The sequence below is a fragment of the Rhinoderma darwinii genome, chromosome 5 (assembly GCF_050947455.1).
Source record: "Rhinoderma darwinii isolate aRhiDar2 chromosome 5, aRhiDar2.hap1, whole genome shotgun sequence".
NCBI lineage: Eukaryota > Metazoa > Chordata > Amphibia > Anura > Rhinodermatidae > Rhinoderma > Rhinoderma darwinii.
In genome coordinates, this window is record NC_134691.1 from 322696766 (window position 1) to 322719835 (window position 23070).

The 23070-nt window shown below is 40.3% G+C and overlaps 1 protein-coding gene across 1 annotated transcript in view; it reads right to left on the reverse strand.

The window, feature by feature from the left end:
- MRC1 (mannose receptor C-type 1) overlaps positions 1-23070 on the reverse strand; it is a 68216-nt gene that overhangs the window by 39416 nt on the left and 5730 nt on the right. Inside the window, exons 3-10 of the mRNA XM_075827593.1 lie at positions 20466-20639; positions 11208-11369; positions 9591-9704; positions 8422-8565; positions 5571-5753; positions 4160-4317; positions 3344-3457; positions 1409-1524 (exon numbers count right to left, since the gene is read on the reverse strand). Coding sequence (XP_075683708.1) covers positions 1409-1524; positions 3344-3457; positions 4160-4317; positions 5571-5753; positions 8422-8565; positions 9591-9704; positions 11208-11369; positions 20466-20639 — 1165 coding nt within the window. The remainder of the gene's footprint in view (positions 1-1408; positions 1525-3343; positions 3458-4159; positions 4318-5570; positions 5754-8421; positions 8566-9590; positions 9705-11207; positions 11370-20465; positions 20640-23070) is intronic.

The following is a 23070-nucleotide window of genomic DNA, read 5'->3' on the forward strand; positions in this document are numbered from 1 at the left end:
AATAAGGCCTAAGGGTAAGGCTAAATTCACTTTACGTCTGTGGTGTACTGTCAACGTATATCCCTCCTGATATAATCACTGGCGTGCCCAAATACTTTGATTGGCAGATGTATGCATACGTTTGGCTAGTATACGTCGGGATTCAGCAGCCACAAACTGTATATAAAAAAATAGTATTCTGTATAAATACTTTTTTAAAATAGGAGTCAATAGCAGACGTATGCAACTTTTTAGGCATACACTTGCATATGTCTGGCTATATGCATGGTGGGACAGTAAATGGCGAGTTTAGGAAAACATGGCCTGAGTTCATGTCATATTTGGTTGTTCAAGATCCAAGGAAGAAGACTGGGCCAAATAGAAAGAATTGTTGTCCTTGTTGAAAATCAGACGTTCACTTAGGTTTGCCCAGACAGCGCCATTCTTGTCAAAGGACTTTGTCTGGTATTGCGGCTCAACCCCATTCACTTGAATGTAGCTGGGTTGCAATACCGGGCACAGGTCATGGACACAGGTGGAGCTGTTTCTGGGGAGACTAGCAGACCCTTTATTCTTATTTTAGACAATGGCTTTAATGCTTAAAAGGGTAACTAAACTTTTAAAAAACTTTGACATGTCAAAAGTTTTGATCGGTGGGGGTCCGAGCACTGAGACCCCTGCGATCGCTAAAATGAAGCAGCAGAAGCGCTCGGGTATACGCTGTGCTGCTTTGTCTTTGGTTTTACTCGGAAAGCCAAATAAGCGGTGTACAAACTGATAGACTATCTATTGAGCCCGTATACTGCTGCAAAGAAAGCCGAGGAAAACCGATCAAAACTGGAGCGGCACAACGCTTCTGCCATTTTGTTTTAGCGATCAGTGGAGGTCTCAGTGCTTGGACCCCCACCGATCAAAACTTCTGACATGTCACTATGACATGTAAATTTAAAAAACAAAACAAAAACGTTTAGTTACCCTTTAAGAGCATTTACCCAAAAATCATCATCGAATTAAAAACAAGACAGTTATTTTTATAACAGCAAGCAGAGATCTTGAAATCTCATGAACAATTAATACACGAAGTATACCAGAAAACTGCGTATAACTTTTCATTATACATTGAATAAACTTTATTTGCATAGACTACAAAAAAAAAACCTTTAAAAGGTTTGTCCAGGATTTGAAAAACATTGCTGCTTCCTTCAAAAACAGTGCCACACTTATCCAGAGGTTATGTTTGGTATTGCAGTTTAGCCACATTCACTTCAATGGAGCTGAGCTGTAATTTCAGATGCAGCCCATAGACAGGTGTGGCGCTGTTTTTGATAGAACACAGTAATGTTATCTAATCCTGGACAACCCCTTTAAGCTTCTAGCTGTGGCACCCTACGGATGAATACAAATCTATGTTTATAAAATATTATCATACCTGTCTTCCACGGTCATCAGGTATGCTCCGTTATTATTACAAGTGTTGTTCGCTTCTGAAAATGAACTAACCGATGTACTGATGAGATAGCAGTAGTATCCATGTCTTTTCCAACCCTGTCAACATATAGAATTATATGAAGTTCAGTTCTATATGTTGGTACATGCAGTTGTGATGACCGTATACTATGATTATGCTGAATTTATTGAAGGGAAGTGATATCCTTATGCGAGGGCTGCATTGGTAACAGAAAGAGATACCACCGGTTGTGAAAATGAAGGGGCACATCGGCGCTCCTGGAAAATACAACCCAGTTGTATTCAAGTGGATGGTGCCGTGCTGTAAATTACCTACACAGATGATGGCCAGGATCATAGCTGGGCAAGGAAAAACTGCAAAGGGGCCACAGCACTAAAACAGCGCTGCAGTCCCTTCATTCTCAGGATCGGTGACCCCCTTCATTCTCAGAATCGGTGACCCCCTTCATTCTCAGGATCGGTAAGCCTCTTCATTCAGAAAGTGATGGCGTATCCAAGTGATATGCCATAGCTTTCTGAATGGGAATACCCCTTTCAAAGGGAAATCTAGCCAACAATGGTAGTTCCACATAATATAGATATAAACTACCACCAATTTCCAAAATAAAGAGACCATGGCACTCTTTGAATCCCATTGGCACTACTCAGAGGTTTCCAACACTGTAAATATGGCTACTGGCTTAAAATATTGGGTCACATATGGCACCTTCTGAGTGGCACTGAAGGGCTAGAGTGCTATGGTTGTGAGAATCGGTGGCGATCCAAAGTCAAATACCCCAACATTGTGACCTTCTAATATGTCTCTATGACATGTATAAAGATCACTGTTGGAAGATTTCCCCTTTAAGTGGAAGCCCTTGTGATCAGCCGATATTGGAGGAGCAGTTGTATTAGCGTGCCAGCAACAAAGTATTACAGGGCACCCACTGAAATCGATGGAAGTCCATTGTTTTCTAGATGCCTATGCTCCACCACTATCCAAAGCCTACTTACTATAACCCTTGGATCTAGCAAAAAGTGGGCGATCCTTACTAGGGTTTCTCCCTGTATTAGCTCAGCTTAGCCTAAATTGTCATATGGAAAGTGAGTGTCCAAAGTAGACAATTCTTTTACAGCAGATGGAACTATCCAAGGACTGACCATGGTTAATATAATCGTATCCAAAGTAGATCTTGTCATGTAATAAAAACATCCATTATACTGATGAACCAACTTCCTCTTTCAGGAAAATCTCTACACCTCCTAAACGACTTCATATACAACGTGTGTATCTTACGGTTATCTTATACGTAGTTATTTGTACCAAAAACACTGGACAATGGTCATGGAGACTCAACAATTCAGCAAAGTCAATATTTATCTCTGGTCACTATGGGCTCATGCATGCGGCCGTGTTACGTGTCATGCTCCGTCAGACCATGTACCGTATGTATGGAGCTAATCTCCCTAAAGGTCTCTTTCGCATGGCAGTATTTTTGTCAGTATTTTGCTTTAGTATTTGGAAGCCTGAACCAGGAGAGAGTCCTATACACGTAAGAGGTGCAAACATTTCCATTATATACTTTTCTTATTTGTAGATTCCTCTCCTGGTTTTGGCTTACAAGTACTGACCAAAAAACTACTGTGTGAAAAAGCCCAAAAGCCGATAACGTCTCAGCCCCCAATGGAGCCTGAATGGCAGCACATGGAGACTGTGTGGCTCCATATTAGGGAGCCGTACAGCCACCGCACACTGCTGCACAGGCTCCGTGAACATGGCGTGTGCATAAGCCCGTATAGTAAGGAGAAGCAGAAGTTTTATGCAGTTTTAATGATAAAGTTCTACTAAATAATGCAAAAAATAAATAAAAAACTTGATATTCACAAACTTTCTTATCGCTTTTCAAAAACACTGCACCTTATCACACCCCTGCTCCACACTAGCAGCTTGTTCATGATCAACAGGAAGGGGTCTCCTCTTGCATAGATATGGAAACTTCTTCTCGCACATCTTGTCTGCCCATTGTCCATCCTGTAAAAAAAAAGACAATTCAGTATAAAAACACCAGGGTTGATTTACATGTATCCTTTCCTTACATTGTGTAATGATCAGCAGTGCACCATCCATAAAAGTGAGCACGGGAAAGCTTTGCTTCAGGGAACACCCTATCTGTAGGATATTCTTCTATTTTGGGGAGTGGTGGGGCACCATTCCACTTTTTACCTTAGGCAGCAAAAAAGTTAAAAGCACCGCCGGTAATCAATATTGCATCTTAAAGTGTAACTAAACGTTCAACAAACTTCTGACATGTCATAGTGACGTTAGAAGTTTGGATTGGTGGGGGTCCGAGCACTGAGTCCCACACCAATCGCTAAAACGAAGCAGCAGAAGTGTTCGTGTGAGCGTTCAGCCACTTAGTTTCTGTTCGGCTTTTTCCGAAAATCAATGTATCGGAGGACGGGCTCAATAGAAAGTCTATGAGCCTGTACTCCGATACATCGGCTTTCCAGAAAAAGCTGAACAAAAACGAAGCGGCTGAGCCCTTCTGCCGCTCTGTTTTAGCAATTGGTGGGGGTCTTAGTGCTCGGACCCCCACCAATCAAAACTTCTGACATGTCACTGTGACATGTCAGAAGTTTGTCAAACGTTTAGTTACACTTTAAGTAATGAATCGTTTTTGTAATTCTGAATTAAATGTAGATGTTATTGATCTCAAAATTTACAATGTCATACCTTAGCAGATAGCGCAACACAATCCTCTTGCTTGTTGGTCAGGTGAGATGGTTCTCCTCTCTGCCATGTTGTATATGTCACTGGTGATCCATCACTCCATTCAAAAAATAGCTGCGTCTTCAAGTCATTCAACCCTAGCCAAATATACTCCGCATCTCCTAGAAGGAAACCCACAAAATATGTAAGCTGGATACTGACGAAGAAGCAGTTTTGCAGCATATGGAAACTACTTTCTGACCTCGGTCACGCTATATAAGGCATCATGCACACGACCGTTCCCGCATTACGGACACAAAACACGGATCTAAGTATCTTCCGTGTGATGTCCGTTTTTTTTAACAGACCTATACACTAGAATAGACGAGATGGACAAGAATAGGACCTGTTTTATCATTTGTAGGATGGACACTCGGATCCGCAAAAAAAACAAAAACGGATGACTGCATGGCTCCATAGAAATCAATGGTTCAGTCTGTTATCCGCAAAAAATAATGGCTAGGACGCTAAAGAAATCAACGGTCGTGGGGGGAGAATTGTGGGACTCCTTTCAATTTAGGATCCATGCACATGACATCACCACAAGCACAGACCCTGTGTGTACAGCACAGTCCCTACATGTACGGATGTATAGTACCTCCGTATTATGGCAAGCAATGGCGCATGCAACAATTTTATTCCTCACAGATTTATATCGACTCCAACCCAAAACAAAAATATTAAGAAAAAACTCTCTTTTTTTGGAACGAATTCTGCTTTTGGCAGGAAAAATGCTTGCAAAAACGCCACAAATCTGCGCTGTGCGAATGTGTTCTTCGATGCAGCAGTCGTAATTTTATCGATAATTCTTACCGGTGTCTGGAGAAAATGTCTACTGATATTGTGTACAGTTAAAGGACTTATTTGGGCAAGATTGTGTTATGCCTGGTGCAGGGTCATGAAACAGGGATTCAAAGAAAACCAAAGGGAAAATCTCTTTGGCGTGTTTTTTTTTTTTAATTGCCTTTTTATTTTGTTTTATGTATTTTTTTTAAATATTTTTCTACAAATAATGTATAACCTATAATATTAATGCAATAAAATGTAATATTAAAGTACTTATGAGACAGAGAAAACTGCTGGAGTAGACTACATGGTAACTGTGCCTGACGGTGGGTGCTGCTGTCTACCGCAGAAAACCTACAGTTACCCTAAAATCTAAAACTAGTAGAAACATCTATATTAAAGGGGTTTTATGGAATTTTGATGGCCTATATTTAGGGATCATTGGGACCCCCGCCAACCAGAAGAATTAGCGGTCAGCATTGACTGCTGTTGCCCCCTCATTCTGCTGATCGATGGAGGTCCCACCAATCAGGCATTGATGCTCAATGTGAATCCTCAAATTAATGGTATATGTGTTACTACTACTTACCAAGCTCAAACTGTGAGGTAATAAAACTTGATTCTTCAATATTGTGCAAACTTGCAAGATCCCCCTCTTCTTTCCTGCAAGATAACATGGCGTCCTTCCATATCTTAGTTTCTTTAAGCAAAGCATAACAGTATCCATTATAGGGTAACCAGGAGGCCGGGCAAGAGATGGCGTCGTTAATTCCTGTAACGAGGTATAAGACATACATGACTATTACATACTTACTATGGTCAAGGTTTATCCTGTAAGCAAATGTTATGCTGTCCAAAATTTATATGAAGCACAACATTCCCATGAGGTTCTGGAAAACCCAGTGCCCAGGTTGGTACATTGAGACTTTCTGTACCCTTTTAATTTAGGTTAATAATGAAAGAAAATTTTCATTTAACTCAAAAAAAATTAAATAACCTCATAATTGTTGCAACATTTTGCAACAATCACATATAATATATTTCAAATTGATACATACATATATACATTTTGCTACATGATAGTATTTAAGCACATGTGGTAGACTGGTAGAACATATGCCAAAAGTGGCATCCAGTAGAATACTTTTAGCATGTGCCATGGCGCCATGTGATGATGATGCCACATGTGATGCTCCCTATGTCACACTAGGGGCATGACCAGACGTGGCGTATTTTTTCCGCCACTGTCCGCATCAATGCCGCACATAATCTGCATTGCAGATTCTGTTGCGTCTCTGCCTAAAATGGGCATTAAATTGATGCGGACTAGCCGTTGCGTATTGAGGTGAAGAGGGCTTCCCTTCTCTCTATCAGTGCAGGATAGAGAGAAGGGACAGCACTTTCCCTAGTAAAAGTAAAAGAAATTCATACTTACCCGGCCGTTGTCTTGGTGACGCGTCCCTCTCTTGACATCCAGCCCGACCTCCCTGGATGACGCGGCAGTCCATGTGACCGCTGCAGCCTGTGATTGGCCTGTGATTGGCTGCAGCCGTCACTTAGACTGAAATGTCATCCCGGGAGGCCGGACTGGAGGAAGAAGCAGGGAGTTCTCGGTAAGTAGGAACTTCTATTTTTTTTACAGGTTGATGTATATTGGGATCGGTAGTCACTGTCCAGGGTGCTGAAACAGTTACTGCCGATCACTTAACTCTTTCAGCACCCTGGACAGTGACTATTTACTGACGTCGCCGAGCAATGCTCCCAGTAATTACGGGTGCACACACGTAGTCACCCGTAATTACGGCAGCCCCATTGACTTCTATGGGCCTGCCCGTGCCGTTATAACGGCCCGTGATTACGGGCTTTTTACGTTAGTGTGCATGGGGCCTCAGTCTGGCTAGAAATACATAGGTCCAGCCAGAATGAAGAAATGTCATGTTCGTAAAACAAATATGCTCCGCAGCACACATAACATGTACATGACATCTGCGGACTTCATTGCAGAATTTTGACTCTCCATTGAAGTCAATGGAGAAATTCCGCAATGAGTCCGCAACAAGTCCGCTACACGTCCGCAACAGCCAGTGTATGAGGCGGACACCAAATTCCGCACTGCAGCCTATGGTCCGCAGCGGAGTTTTCCGCAACGTGTAAACTAACCTCACTAAAAAGCTGAGGAAAGCAATGGAGAAACGTGTATGCTGCGGATTTCCGCAGTGGACTGTCCGCAGCGGAAATCCAGAGCAATTCCGCCACGTCTGGTCATGCCCTAAATGCCTGTCCACTACAAAGTACTAGTTGTACAGCACTTGAGTGTGCCATGTGCGTGAGGGATATCCCTCTGTCCCCCAGGTCTCCTGCATCTGCCCACCACCTCCCCTGCTTTGGTTTCTAGCCCTTTAAATTGAGAGATTTTCCCTAGAAAGATGATATGCAGTTGAGACACATTCTCTCTAAAAGATTGCCACCACTGGCATATCCAAAATTGGACAGGAAAGTGGAGAAACAGGAATAGACTATGAGGGACATTAAAGGGGTTTCAGAAACAACGCCACTCCTGCCATGGGTGGTGTCTGGTATTGCAGCTCACTTCCATTTAAGTGAATAGGGCTGGGCTGCAATACCACATACAACCTGTGGACAGGCGTGGCACTGTTTTTGGAGGATAGCAACCATGATTTCTGTTATATCCCCTTAAAAAAGTTTCTCTTGTGGCATCAGTGTTTGGATACCCCTCATAGTGAAGTGGTGGAGAGACTCTCAAGTAGACTTGTTTAGGCTACTAAAATATTTCCATTATTTGCAAACTCTACCCATCTCTTGTAGTACAGACGAACAAATTAACAGCAAGAGACGTGAGGTGTGGTTTTATGTTATTGGAGTTCATGCATCCTGTCATGGCTGAGTCTCATTATCTAGTCGGATCCTGGGCAACCTGAACTTCTTAAGATCCATTGGTATACCATCCTGACCCTGTACTAAATCGTATGTCCTGTGTTTAATAGTGGCTGAGAAGAACCTATGTCCTTCCCTTTCCATAAAATATATATGTGTGGAGAATAATTTTACTTATTGGAGATACGCTTTACATGTGTCTTACAGAATCCTGGTACATTTATTTCATATATTTAACTAAAAAAATATTTTTTTACATGAATATCCGTATTCTTACAAACCCATTACCCTTACTCATTGTCAAAAAAAATCACCACAGAGCAATAAAACAGAAAAAAATCATAGTGCCAGCAGGTAATATAAAGGATTTATCTTGGATTATAGAAAGAAGTCCAGAAATAGCACCTCTCTTGTCTGTAGGCTGTGTTTGGTAATGCAGCTCAGCCTCTATTACAAAAATGAGATTAAGCTGCAATACCAGACATAGCCCATAGAACAGAGTGGCGCTGTTTCTGCACTATTCTGTAATATGATTTGTTTCTTGCCTGCAGGTGGAATATAAGAAGAGGAACTGTTGCCTTTTTTACAAATATAACCCAGTTTTTGGCCACACTCCTTGCTTTCCCATTTGCCACTTTTTCCTGGATTTAGTGCTACACAGTTTATCCCAGGTTCTGTCGATGGATTTCCTAAAGAAAATGACAAATTTGTATTATTTAGTAAAAAGTAAAATACAAAATACATAAATCAAAAAGTTACTATAATTCTAACATATTTGTCTTATATGTTTTTTCTTTTGGTACATACTTAACAAGATATATACAATCTCTGTAGATATTATCTTTACTTATATGTTCTTTGCTTTGGTGGAAAACTTTAGGTTCCACTCATACTTGCACCACAAGAACAAAACTTAAAGAGAACCTTTCACCTGCCCATACATGTGTAGCTGAGTGCAGCATGTAATGGGGAAGGCTGCACAAACCCTGGGGCACTTTTCATTTTTTTCCTACCCTCCTCCGTTACTTAGCTATCGGTGCCATTATATTTGGTGGCCGATATTTTAATAACCCCCTGAACTGTCATTGGGGCGTGTAATTGGCAAGGGGGCGTGTATCATCGCTGTGACACTGTCCAATCAGCTGCGGACCGTGCCACAGCCAGAGCTGGAGAGAGGAGAGCATGTGCGTGCGCATGCGCAGCTCGGGAGACATCACACAGTCTTGTCCTTGTCTGCCGAGAGCTGAAGAGTGAGTGAGAGCGTGCGCGCGCACACACGCACACGCTGTCCTCTCTTCAGCTCTTGCTGTGGCACTCTCCATAGCTGATTGGACAGTGTCACAGCGATGTAACACGCCCCCTTGCCAATTACACGCCCCATTGACAGTTTGTTTTTTTTTTTTTTTAAATATCGGGCGCCAAATATAATGGCCCTGATATCTAAATAACGGAGGAGGGTAGGACATTTTTTTAAAGTGCCCCGGGGTTTGTGCAGCCCTCCCCATTACATGCTGCACTCAGCTTCACATGTATGGGCAGGTGAAAGGTTCTCTTTAACATCCAAAAAAGTCATTCTCCATAAATCTGATTCTCGCTGTTTTTGTATGTTCTCAGCAAATATGCAATAAAATAAATGTACCTATTCTTTTTTAATAAAGACTATAGATAAGTGGTTATTTACAAATTATCAACAAAAATCAACCTCAATATTCACCTGGAACCCAGTTCAGATACCGAAATGGACCTCCACTGTCCCATCTCCAGCCAGCATGGAAGTCCAGACTATTGAGCCCAGTCCATAGGACTGCTGTGAGACTATTTGACAACCCTATAAAATAAAAACAATTAACATAATCAATTAAAATATATACAGCTCTAGTAAATAGTGTAGGGTCTTTGTAAGTTATCAGTTATATAAACCACATGCCTAATATTGTGTAGATCCCCAGACCTTTCGTGGCATGGACTCCACAAGGCATTTCTTTTTGGCACGACGTTAGCAGCAGACCCTTTAAGTTTCCCTACATTGCGAGATAGGGCCTCCATGGATCAGACTTGTTTTTCTAGAACATCCCACAGATGCTCGATGAATTGAGATCTGGGGAATTTGGAGACAAGTCAACACCTTGAACTCTTTGTGATGTTCCTATTTCTGAACAATGTTTGCAGTGTGGCAAGGTGCATAATCCTGCTGAAAGAGGGCACTGCCATTAGGTAATACTGTTGCCATGAAGCGGTGTACTTGTCTGCAGCAATGTTTAGGTCGGTGGTACATGTCAAAGTTGCATCCACATGAATTCCAGGACACAGCAGAATATTGCCCAGAGCATGGCACTGCCTTTGCCGGCTTGTCTTCTTCCCATAGTGCATCCTGGTGCCATCTCTTCACCAGGTAAGCAACTCACATGCACCCGACCCTCCACATGATGTAAAAGAAAACATGATCTATCAGACTATTCCACCTTCTTTCATTGCTCCATGGTCCAGTTCTGATGCTCACGTGTCCATTTTAGGAGCTTTTGGTGATAAAAATGGGTCAGCATACGCACTTTAAATGGTCTGCAGCTACACAGTCACAAACGCAGCAAACTACGATGCACTGATTGTTCTGACACCTTTCTTTTATAGCCAGCAGGAGCTTTTTCAACAATTTGTGCTACAGTAGCTCTTCTGTGGGTTCTTCAATACCCACGTACATCAATGAGCACCCATGACCTAGTCGCCGGTTCATCGTTTGTACTTCCTTGGACCACTTTTGGTAGGTACTAACCACTGCATCCCGGTAACACCCCACAGGACCTGCCATTTTGGAGATGCCCTGACCCAGTCGTCCAACCATCACAATTTGTCCTTTGTCACAGTCGCTCAGTTCTTTACACTTGCCCATTTTTCCTGCTTCCAACACATCAACTTCAAGAACTGACTGTTTACTTGGTACCTAATATATCCCACCCCTTGACAGGCGCCGGTGTAAGGAGGTAATAATGTTATTTACTTTACTGGTCAGTTGTTTTAATGTTATTGCTGAACGGTTTATGTAGGTATCAGCTAAAATGTACCTCCCACCCACTCTATACATAGTGGTGGACACCACTCAGTTCTTAGACCCCAAGCAGACTGTAATTTTGTGAAACAATGCTGCACTGAAATCACTGGTACCTCGTAAATAAGTAAATTATTCGGTTCAGTGCTCAAAGTCACTACATCTGTATGTAGACATGGGAAGAGTCGGAAGACTGTTTTTGGCAAATATCCTGTACTATACATCATACATGTAATTGTGTCTCCATTTGTGTGAATCCTTGTGATTCTTCTCTATCTTGGTTCTTACCTGAGATAAATGATTGTTCGTGTAGCTCGGTGATACTCAGTAGTTCTGCATCTTGCTGTTGGCAGCTTCTCCTGGCTTGGTACCAAGTGAGGGCTGAATCTGAGTTAATCTGATAGTTGACACCAGTAACAGAATCTGTTGTCCAGAAGCTGTCAGATGTGGCTGAAAAGAAAAAAAAAAGTGTTATATATTAGAGGCATGTATCATCAGAAAATGACATATGTAAAATTAGGTTTTAACTCTAATTATTTTTTACATTTTATATGACTATCAAATAAATTATGATATGTGACTATTCAAACAAAAACAACAAACTTGAACTATTCCAGTTTTTACACTGGCCCCTAGAGCAGTCACAATAGGCTGAGACTTCCTGTTTTCTGTAGTTCACGTATCACCTTTGCTGTGTAGACTGGGACAGAATGAGCAGAGTCATCACATTATCAGTAAAGCCAAGTGGTGTTATGACAGCTCTTTTATACCGCTGGAGGCCTAGATAAGGCTAGATTACCATTTTACCTGTCACTCCATGGTCTCCTGGGGGAGGTGCTGTATTCAGTCACTTTCTGGAGACTGTAATATTCTATGACATTTCGCGGTCGATTAACTCCCATTCATTGCAGCTGCCATAAAGCACACTCACCCTACTGCACTGTCTATACAGACAATATAAGAAGAAAGTGTGTGTCTATAATATGGCTGCCAGAGGTAAGATTTTAAGAAAAAAATAATAATTAACTACAACATTTAAAAACCAAACAAAAAAAAAACCACACACATTGGAGGGATGTATTAAGATACTGGTGTTTCAGATGCCAGTCTTAATCTAAAGAGCGCTGGAGTAAGTTGCGCCTTTTGAGATATTCAACGCCAGAAAGCTGGTGTAGAACGAATAGTAAATTCCCCCATTATTTCTCTTCTACAGACTTACATCTAATTATTGGGGGCTCCATTTTAAGGTTTGCTATGTACACCCATGGGCATAACTTGGGTCCAATGCAAAATCTGTGCCAATGACTTTAGACTATATCAGATGTAACAGTATTTGTGTCTATAATAATATAACTCTGTCTAGTGTTACTACATGGCTGTGTTATTATCAAATATATTATCTATAAAGAAACGGTCCTGCAGCATGCTATGGCCGGGGGTAAAATTTGCCCATCATAATGTTATTCTTTTTTTCTTTTTTTTTTAGTTAACCAGGTTTCAATTGCCATATAGCTTAAATTTACAATGGTTTTCTACAGTAGGATGTAGAGAAGTAAGTGCCGTGTTAACTCTAAGGGTATGTTCACACTCTTACTAAAATAATGTCTGAAAATACGGAGCTGTTATGAAGGGAAAACAGCTCCTGATTTTCACCAGTTTTTTTAGCAACTCACGTGTTTCGTGACATTTTTTTACGCCTGTTTTTGGAGCTGTTTTTCTATAGAGTCTATGAAAAATCGCTCAAGAAGTGACACGCACTTCTTTTTATGAGGCACTTTTTTACGAGGCCGTTTTTCAAAACAGCAGCGTAAAAAAACGCCCTGTCGGAACAGAACGCCGTCTTTGCCATTGAAATCAATGGGCAGATGTTTGGAGGCGTTCTGCTTCTGATTTTTAGGGAAGAGTATGAAAAAAGTAATACACCGTAATCTACAGCTGACAGGAAGAGTCTGGTAGCCCATTTCATAAAGATGGTAGCTCACAGATGATAAGATCTGCCGTCCTTCGTAAGTATGCACCGTTGCGATACACTGGCATAATCCAGCAAATATCCTATTCATATTTCTATTATAAAGAAAGGCAAAATAAAGAACACTGACTCCAAACATTAAGTAACATTTTACGTGAGAAACTCTTCCATTTGTTAAGGGCGCAGTGTATTTTTACTTTTTTATCCCAGACAGGTATGACTTAATTTTTCCATTGACGTAGGTGTATGAGTTTTTTTTTCTTTTGTGGTCTAATAAGTTGTATTTTTTTTATGGGACCAATTCAAGGTACATTTACATTAGAGTTTAACATTTAGCAATTTTTTTTTCTGGGGGTGAAGCACAGTATAATATAATTAATTCTACAGGTCGTTGCGATTATGCTGATACCAAATTTGTTTAGTTTTTTTGATGTTTGATCATTTTTATTAATTAAAAAACTTTTGTGTTTTTTTCTTTTTTTCTTTTCTTAAAACCTTTTAACCATTATTTATTTATTTATTTATTTCGCCCAATAAATACGGCCTAGGGACTATCAGTTGGCTTTGGGGAGACAAAACCGCAGTGTAACCGTAGCCTAACACATGATGGAGCAGACTGCAGACAGGATTTGATTCTAGTCCGTAACCATAGAGACACATTGGTCTGCGTCGAAGCTGTATACACAAAATCTTAGGATACTTTTTTAACCCCTTCCCGACATCTGCCATATACAGTGAAGGAAATAAGTATTTGATCCCTTGCTGATTTTGTAAGTTTGCCCACTGTCAAAGACATGAACAGTCTAGAATTTTTAGGCTAGGTTAATTTTACCAGTGAGAGATAGATTATATTTAAAAAAAAAAAGAAAAGAAAATCACATAGTCAAAATTATATATATTTATTTGCATTGTGCACAGAGAAATAAGTATTTGATCCCCTACCAACCATTAAGAGTTCAGCCTCCTCCAGACCAGTTACACGCTCCAAATCAACTTGGTGCCTGCATTAAAGACAGCTGTCTTACATGGTCACCTGTATAAAAGACTCCTGTCCACAGACTCAATGAATCAGTCTGACTCTAACCTCTACAACATGGGCAAGACCAAAGAGCTTTCTAAGGATGTCAGGGACAAGATCATAGACACGCACAAGGCTGGAATGGGCTACAAAACCATAAGTAAGACGCTGGGTGAGAAGGAGACAACTGTTGGTGCAATAGTAAGAAAATGGAAGACATACAAAATGACTGTCAATCGACATCGATCTGGGGCTCCATGGAAAATCTCACCTCGTGGGGTATCCTTGATCCTGAGGAAGGTGAGAGCTCAGCCAAAAACTACACGGAGGGAACTTGTTAATGATCTCAAGTCAGCTGGGACCACAGTCACCAAGAAAACCATTGGTAACACATTACGCTGTAATGGATTAAAATCCTGCAGTGCCCGCAAGGTCCTCCTGCTCAAGAAGGCACATGTACAGGCCCGTCTGAAGTTTGCAAATGAACATCTGGATGATTCTGAGAGTGATTGGGAGAAGGTGCTGTGGTCAGATGAGACTAAAATTGAGCTCTTTGGCATTAACTCTACTCTCCATGTTTGGAGGAAGAGAAATGCTGCCTATGACCCAAAGAACACCGTCCCCACTGTCAAGCATGGAGGTGGAAACATTATGTTTTGGGGGTGTTTCTCTGCTAAGGGCACAGGACTACTTCACCGCATCAATGGGAGAATGGATGCAGCCATGTACCGTCAAATCCTTCCCTCCACCAGGACATAAAAAATGGCGCATGGATGGGTCTTCCAGCACGACAATGACCCGAAACATACAGCCAAGGCAACAAAGGAGTGGCTCAAAAAGAAGCACATTAAGGTCATGGAGTGGCCTAGCCAGTCTCCAGACCTTAATCCCATCGAAAACTTATGGAGGGAGCTGAAGATCCGAGTTGCCAAGCAACAGCCTCGAAATCTTAATGATTTACAGATGATCTGCAAAGAGGAGTGGGCCAAAATTCCATCTAACATGTGTGCAAACCTCATCATCAACTACAAAAAACGTCTGACTGCTGTGCTTGCCAACAATGGTTTTGCCACCAAGTATTAAGTCTTGTTTGCCAAAGGGATCAAATACTTATTTCTCTGTGCACAATGCAAATAAACATATATAATTTTGACAATGTGATTTTCTGTTTTTTTTTTAAATACAATCTATCTCTCACTGGTAAAATTAACCTAGCCTAAAAATTCTAGACTGTTCATGTCTTTGACAGTGGGCAAACTTACAAAATCAGCAAGGGATAAAATACTTATTTCCTTCACTGTATATGGCGTACGTTGGATGGGGGAGTATGGAGTGGGCTCATAGGCTGAGCCCGCACCACAGAACGAGCGTGTCGGCTGTGTGTAACAGCAGACACTTCTGTGTAACAAGCGGGATCCCATTTGCTTAATCCCTTAGATGCTGCAGTTAAAAGCGTCCGCTGCATTTAAGCCGATGCAACGTGATCGCGGAGTGCCGATGGTTGGCCTGGCAACCCTGGGGGCCTGCCATCTTTGTACTTTTATGAAGGGCTTCATAGGGGACTATCAGCATAGCAATATACTGCACGGTGAACACCGCAAAAAAAATTAAACCGCCAGAATCAATGTTTTTTGGTTCATCTCCCACAAAAAAATGGAATTAAATGTGATCAAAAAGTCTCAGGTACGCCATAATGGTACCAATAGAAACTACAGCTCACCCCCCGCAAAAAAAAAAAAAAAAAGCCCTCATACCGCTCAATAGATGGAAAAAGTTATGGCTCTCAGAATATAGTGACAACACACAAATTTGATTTTTAACAATCACTTTTTTTCTTGTAAAAGTAGTAATACATTAAAAAAAAGATATAAATTTGTTATCACCCACCGTAATCGTATTGACACGCAGAATAAAGTTAACATGACGGTGAATGCCGTAAAAACAAAACCCTACAAAATATGGAGGAATCGCAGTTTTTTTCCAGTTCCACCCCACAAATAAATTTCCCACTATAATAAATGGTGGCATGAAAGTATACAACTCGTCCGGCAAAAAAAAAAACCTTCATACGGCTATATCGATGGCAAAGTTATGACTTTTGGAAGGTGGGGAGGAAAAAACAAAAGTGAAAATCCGAAAAGTGGCTGCGGCGGAAAGGGGTTAATCAAGTCTATTTGTCAAGTCATTTTTTAAATAAAAGATACACTGGAGCAATAATAACATAATTTGAAGTACTGTATACAAAGTGTATACGGGGTTGTCCAGAAGTGTCATTATATTTGACTTGCCATGAGACTCTACAAGCCACAAACTGTTCTAAAATGCGGTGATTCTTAGGGAAAAACTAGATGTATTTTTATTGCTGTTGACAAAAGGTTATTTTTAAAAATAAAGCCCTAGAGAGCAAAGGAACAACCAATTATCCGGTAGTTCCCTATGAAAGCGGAGGAAACCGCAATGACATTCTGACACGTGAAAGGATTTCTTTTTTGTCGACTATTGTTTACTTTGACCTTTTTGACAGCTGAGCAGGAGAACAGGAAAAAGGAAGCAACTCACTTTCTAACTGGACCTGAGGGTCACTTCCTCCTTCAATATAAAAAAAACAGCCTTCAACGAGATGTCATTGTACAGACGGGAAAAAGCTATTCGCTCCTTTTAACTTTTTGTATTAAAACGAAAATTATAATGTTATAAGAAACAAAAAGAAAACACCAAAAAATAACAAAATTAGTAGGTGATAAATTATAAACTATAAATTGAAGTTATTTGAAATTCCATAACTAGAATATTTCCCCACTAATAACCAGTAACGTGAGTGTTTTTTTTTTTGGTAGATGTGGTTATGACGGCTGTAGGGGCTCATACACACCACTGAATTATGGATCCGTGTTGTAGGGATCTGTAATAAGAAACCCATAGAGATCTACATGTATAGGCCCAAACTATCTGTCCGTGTGCCTCCAAATTCTTCAACAAATTTTAGCATTTTCTTCTCGCTTACAGGGATTCCATGTGCTGTGTGCACATGACTTTGCAGAGGGCATGACACCTAACTTTTTTTTTGGGGGGGGGGGGCTTATCTTTGAACATTTTTGATAAGAAATGTGGCTTTTTGGGAGTTATTAGGGGTAAATCGCAATAAATGTGGTGGGTACTCCTTTTAGTTACGGTCATTTTGAAATAAGGGATGCAAAGATTTGGTTTATTTGGGAATGGGGCTACGACTTTGTTTTGCTTTTATGTTTTTACTTATTGTTTTTTTTACTTTAGTATTATTTTTACAGCCTTGTAAAGCAGAGATCTTATTAGAAATATTATTCCACACGTGCGATTTTAATAAACATGATCACCGACCTCCTTTGGTATAAAATGTAAGGCCAATTTACTTCCTAGATCAAGTCTAAAGACTCAGTAACCCATTCACAGAATAAGGCTAGATTTACACGAGCGTTTCCGTTTTGCATCCACAAAAAACGGACATGTTTTTCATGCATTGCAGGTCCGTGTGCCATCAGTGTTTGTTCCGTGTGCCATCAGTGTTTGTTCCGTGTGGCATCAGTGTTTGTTCCGTGTGCCATCAGTGTTTGTTCCGTGTGCCATCAGTTTTGGATGTTAGTGTTGGTGCACATTTCTTCATTTTTATTTTTTTCTCTGCATTTCAAGGAACTGGTGCGTGAATCACGGACAGCACACGGATGTGCGTCCGTGTGCTGTCCGTGATTTTCACACACCCATTGACTTCAATGGGTGCGTGATCCGCAAAATACGCTCAAGAATAGAATGTCTGAATGGCCTTATTGAATTGCGTAGGTCCGTGTGCTGTCCGTTGTTCGTGTGAATAAGGCCTTAGACTTTAATCACGTTTTTGATTACGTTTTTTTTTATCCAAACAAAGGAGAGAAGTGTTAGACTTTAATTTACGCTTTTGGATCCATTCCTGGTTTTGGCTAAAAAAAAACTGTATCAAAAACCGCATTAAGGCCTCGTTCACACAGCGTTATTTTCTTTTTTTTTGTTGCATTTAAAAAGGCGAGAAATGGCTGCAGTTTGAAGCGTTTTTTACATGCATTTGTAGTGGCGTTTTTTTTTCTATATTTTTTTGTGTCATTTAATACACACATTATTCCTGCCATTTTTAAGTTTTATAGAGAGGCGTATGGAGGAAAACGGTAGAAGAAAATGCCATACCTAGAGCACTGACTTCCCAAAAAATGCTACTAAAATGACACAAACCAAAATTCTATGTTGTAAATAAACTCGGCATGTCCACAAAACCATATGGCACTTTGCCCTATAGAGTGAATGGGATTTCTTGAAGTCCCATCCAATACTATGCAACATCTGGCCACAGCAATAAAAAAATAATTCCATATTTCATACGGCATGAACAGGAGATGACACAAAACTATAGTAAACGATAGTAAATGTAATTCAGATGAAAGACAATGGGATGTCAGATAAACACCATTAGAGGCGGAGTACGTGCTGACATGTAGGAAAGAGCGAAACACGGTGATCTGGATCTCTTGTTGACAGAAACATTATCAGAGGTGAATGACCGGAGCAGATGTTTGATGTTATGCTGGTAATGTGCATTGTCCGAGCCCAAAATAACAAATGCCTCACAGGACAAGTGCTAAAAGGCTGACAACAAAAAAAAAATCATATACATTGCTGCAGTTTTTGAGTAAAATACCATTGACATAAGACGTTGTAAAACTATAGTTATGGCTGTAGGCCAAGATTTTTGGTATTTTCTACTATGTGATCACGTGCTCACCCGGCTTGTAAGGTTGGGTTCACACCTGTGTTGAGCCATTCCGTTGATCTATTCCGTCAGAGGAACAGAACAAGGAATAACGGAACCAACTGTTCCGTTGCACTACAGACACTGGCGGTTGCCGACGGAACCCATTGACTTTGATAGGCTCCGTGGGCTTTCCGTCGGGGGGTGTCCGTGATTTGACCGGACACAGTAGCGCAGCATGCTGAGCTATTGTCTCCAGTAAACTACAGTAAACCCTTTTGGGATGACATTTCATTCCAAGTGACTATTGCAGCCAATCACAGCCCGTAGCGGTCACATGGGCTGCACAGGAGGCTGGGCCGCACGGAGACCAGAGGAATGTGTTGCTATGGCAACATCAGGGAGGCATTTTTTTCCAACTCTGTTTTCTACAGCGGAGATTACGGCTGAAAATCTGCACTACAAATTGGTGCAGTTTATTGGCCAAAATTCCCTGCGGGTTCTAGCTCAGAAGTGCTGCGTCCTTTTACCCAGCGCATCCACCCTGTGTGCACGTATCCTAAAACTGTCAAGCCAGGCAGAAAAAGTGTCTCAAACACATAATACATTTTGAGTATGAAATATACTACATATTTAGTGCAAGTTACAGAATTAGGGCACATGTTAGTAAGTAAATTACTGCAAGTGTATCTGTGGATTTTTCAGTGCAAGTTTCCTGTATAAAATAAAGAGAGTAGGATATCTCAATGTCATTTTTAATAAGGTTTAAATGGGTTAAAAATAAAAAAGGTCAGCTTGCTTTTCAGAAACAGCGCCACACTTGTACATTGGCTGTGTCTGTTATTGCAGCTCAGTCCTATTCACTTGAAAGGGGATGAGCTGCAATACCAGAAACAACCCATAGAGAAGAGTGGCGCTATTTCTGGAAAAAAAATAGACCTTTTTTCTAATTATGGACAATCCGTTTAAGTGATTACAATGGATTTCTCCACAACAAAAGTCTTCATAATTCTCCAAGTGTCATCAGTGTGCAATTCTAGAAATCCAAATTCCAATATACTATTGTTCTGGAATCCAAAGTTTCAGAATGCCAATAATCTGGAACCCCAACCCCAAGGTTAGTATAAAATCCCAACTAACAGTGAGATACCTCAATTATCAATGTCCCACTTATATGTTACATCAAATATAAAAACGTACCATACACCATTTTATAGGTTACTTACAGAATTAATCTACATAAAAGTTTATCAAAAGTTGCATTACTAATAATGTACTGATCTTACAGCTTTTAGGGTATGTTCACACGGCGGGGGTCCGTAACGGCTGAAATTACGGGGATGTTTCAGCCTGAAAACATCCCCGTAATTTCAGCCGTACCGGCATGTGCAGGCGCTTGAACGCCGCGTCAATTACGGCCGTAATTAGCGCTGCTATTCATTGGAGTCAATGAATAGCGGCTCCAATTACGGCCAAAGAAGTGACAGGTCACTTCTTCTACGCGGGCGTCTATTTACGCGCCGTCATTTGACAGCGGCGCGTAAATATACGCCTCGTGTGAACAGACAAACGTCTGCCCATTGCTTTCAATGGGCAGATGTTTGTCAGCGCTATTGAGGCGCTATTTTCGGGCGTAATTCGGGCCAAAAACGCCCGATTTACGTCCGTAAATAGGCCGTGTGAACATACCCTTAATGTCACCCAGAGCTGTAATCAAAATTCTGCACACTTACAGTAAGAGATGAAATCTACCAGCATTCCTTGCTGACTCAACTGGTGGGATTTATTAACAATAAGTTTATCACTTACATTTAGTTGGACAAAATCCGTACATTTTCTCCGTGTCATATTCTACAGTTGTAGAGCACCAACGTCGTCCATCAGATCGTCCAGCAAGTGTACAGTCTGGATACCATTTGCTTTCAAACTTGAAAGGGAAGACACAGGGCTGACCATTCGCATTTCCATTTAATGTGTATATTTCTGTGGAGAAGAATATTCCATCACTGTTCATATTAAGGATAATAATCATAATAATAATAATAATAATAATAAACATTATGTAATGCCTAAATATTAATAAAGAACTCTACAGAGGAAATTACAGGGTTATATAGGACACACACACACACACACACACATATATATATATATATATATATATATATATATATATATATACTGTATATAATATACAAGTAAAAAAATATAATAAAAAAATAACATTAGAGATAAGGGGTCCAGATAGACTTAGAAATAACACATATAAAAGTATAATAAAAAAAAAAATCACAATAGAGAAAATGGGCCCAGATAAACTTAAAGAAGTTTTTCGAAGACCATACCTAATCCATATTGACAAGTCCATATAATCCATTTAAAGAAAAAGGGGCCCCTAGGAAGTCCTTAAAGTAATTCTAAAGTAAATTATTAGGTCCAAAATCCTGCACCGATTAATTTTTTTAAATATATTTAGAGTGGTTGGAACTCCGTTTTTCTGATACAAGGCCCCAAATCCCCTGCATAGACATAGATTTACAACATATTATTGTTGTTGCCTACAGTCACCACTAGAGGAGCTTCCTTTATACTGTGTTATTGTTGACTTCAATGTATAACAGTATGCAGTTAGCTCCCTCTAGTGGTGGCTGCAGGTGGCCAAAATGTAATGTTTTAAATCTATGTCTATTCAGGGATTTAGAGCTCTGAATTTAAAAAAAAAACCCACAAAGCTCTTTGTAAGGTGTCCTGTTTTCCCCGCCAAGTGGAGGAGATACAGATAAGAACTCCACTAAGGTTAAATGTTGCCCTTATGCAATATTTTCAGAACCATTTCCCAATACATGATAATGGGTAGATCTCAGAATGCCTTAGAAGTTACATCCAAGATAGTATCAAGATGTGGGCAGCCCATCAAGTCATTCCTGATGTTTGGTAGAAGTACTCTAGACTGTGCATAGAAAATTATATAATCTGAATATTTTCCTTGTATCTAGCGGTTTTGATCTCATTAATGTATTAATGGTGCCCAACTCTTTGTCAAGGAAGAGTATGTGGGGTGAATATGAGCAGTCATGGAGACGTAGACATCATCAGGGATTGGATTTGAACTCCACAGAAAATACATGTGGCATATGGAAAAGAGAAAAGAGGATATGTATGGATATAGCTGTCCCACTAAATCACGGACCATACTGTATACACTGCAGTACTGGTGAGCCAGCACTGCAACAAACACAGGGGAGGTACAGTACTAAGTTGTGGGAATTTCAGTTGTACATTTCTAGGTATTTTTCAGGTTCGTATGAAGGGATTGCATCAGATATTCTTTAGATTGCCAAGTACTAGTGGACAGTAGAACGGGAGTATAACTGCAGCATCAGACTACACAGGGTTTATTTGTAGTCTGTAACCATGGAGACACATAAGTCTGTATTGGAGCTGTAGACACAAACAATAGAAGATTTTAATCAATATTATTTCCAATGTTGCATATTAATGGAGCAATAATTTAAAAAAAAAATTACAAAGATGGACATGCCCATTACATGCAGAAGAAAGCCCATGATCCAAAGAGGTACAAGCTTTTTCTCCAAAAGAGCTACTGCAAGAATATTGAAGCCCATATTCCAGAAGTAAAATTCCAAAGAAGCGTATTTGATGCATTTGTAGAAACATTTACTATAAACTGGACTCTAGGGACTGGTCTTGGGAGGGTTACCATACTACCAAAGATGTAGAAATAATAGGTAGGCACCACCCAATGAAACGAGGGGATCAGAAGGGTCTCCAATAGAGTACATCAAATAAAAGAGGAAAAAAGAGATAGGCGAAACAGACATCCATTTTTTGGATAAAAAAAATACTTAAAATGAGAATCTGCTGTACGGAAGTGTTGTATTAGAATATTTTTTTCAAGAAGGCTGTGGATAGCAGAAATATGTATATGGGAGAAGGACTTCAGGAGTATTAGGAGTATCATCAGTAGAGAATTCACAGCTAACCCAAAAACTGATGAAGTAGGGAGCATCTCAACCAATGATGCATTGTTATATCTGACACAAATTGGTAATATTTTTGATACATTGTTTAATTTCTGCGGCTTTCTCATTTATCTGAAAAGGACTTGCAAGAATACATATAAATGCTGCAGAAAAAAATCCACATTCAGATGTATGGACTGAATTAGAAAATCTGCAGCATGCCATTAATTCCATTTATTTATTTAAAAAAAAAAAAAAAAACAGCTATCTACATGGCTGTTCTGTAAATAGCTGGAAATTGTCACTAAAGTCCGTAGCCTGAGGCTAGGTCCACAAGCGGTAGAAGTGTAAGATGCAGATTTCTCAGTGGATTTTACCCCTCTACATTGAAAGGGGTGAAATCCTTGGCTGGTACTGTAATCCGCTGAGGA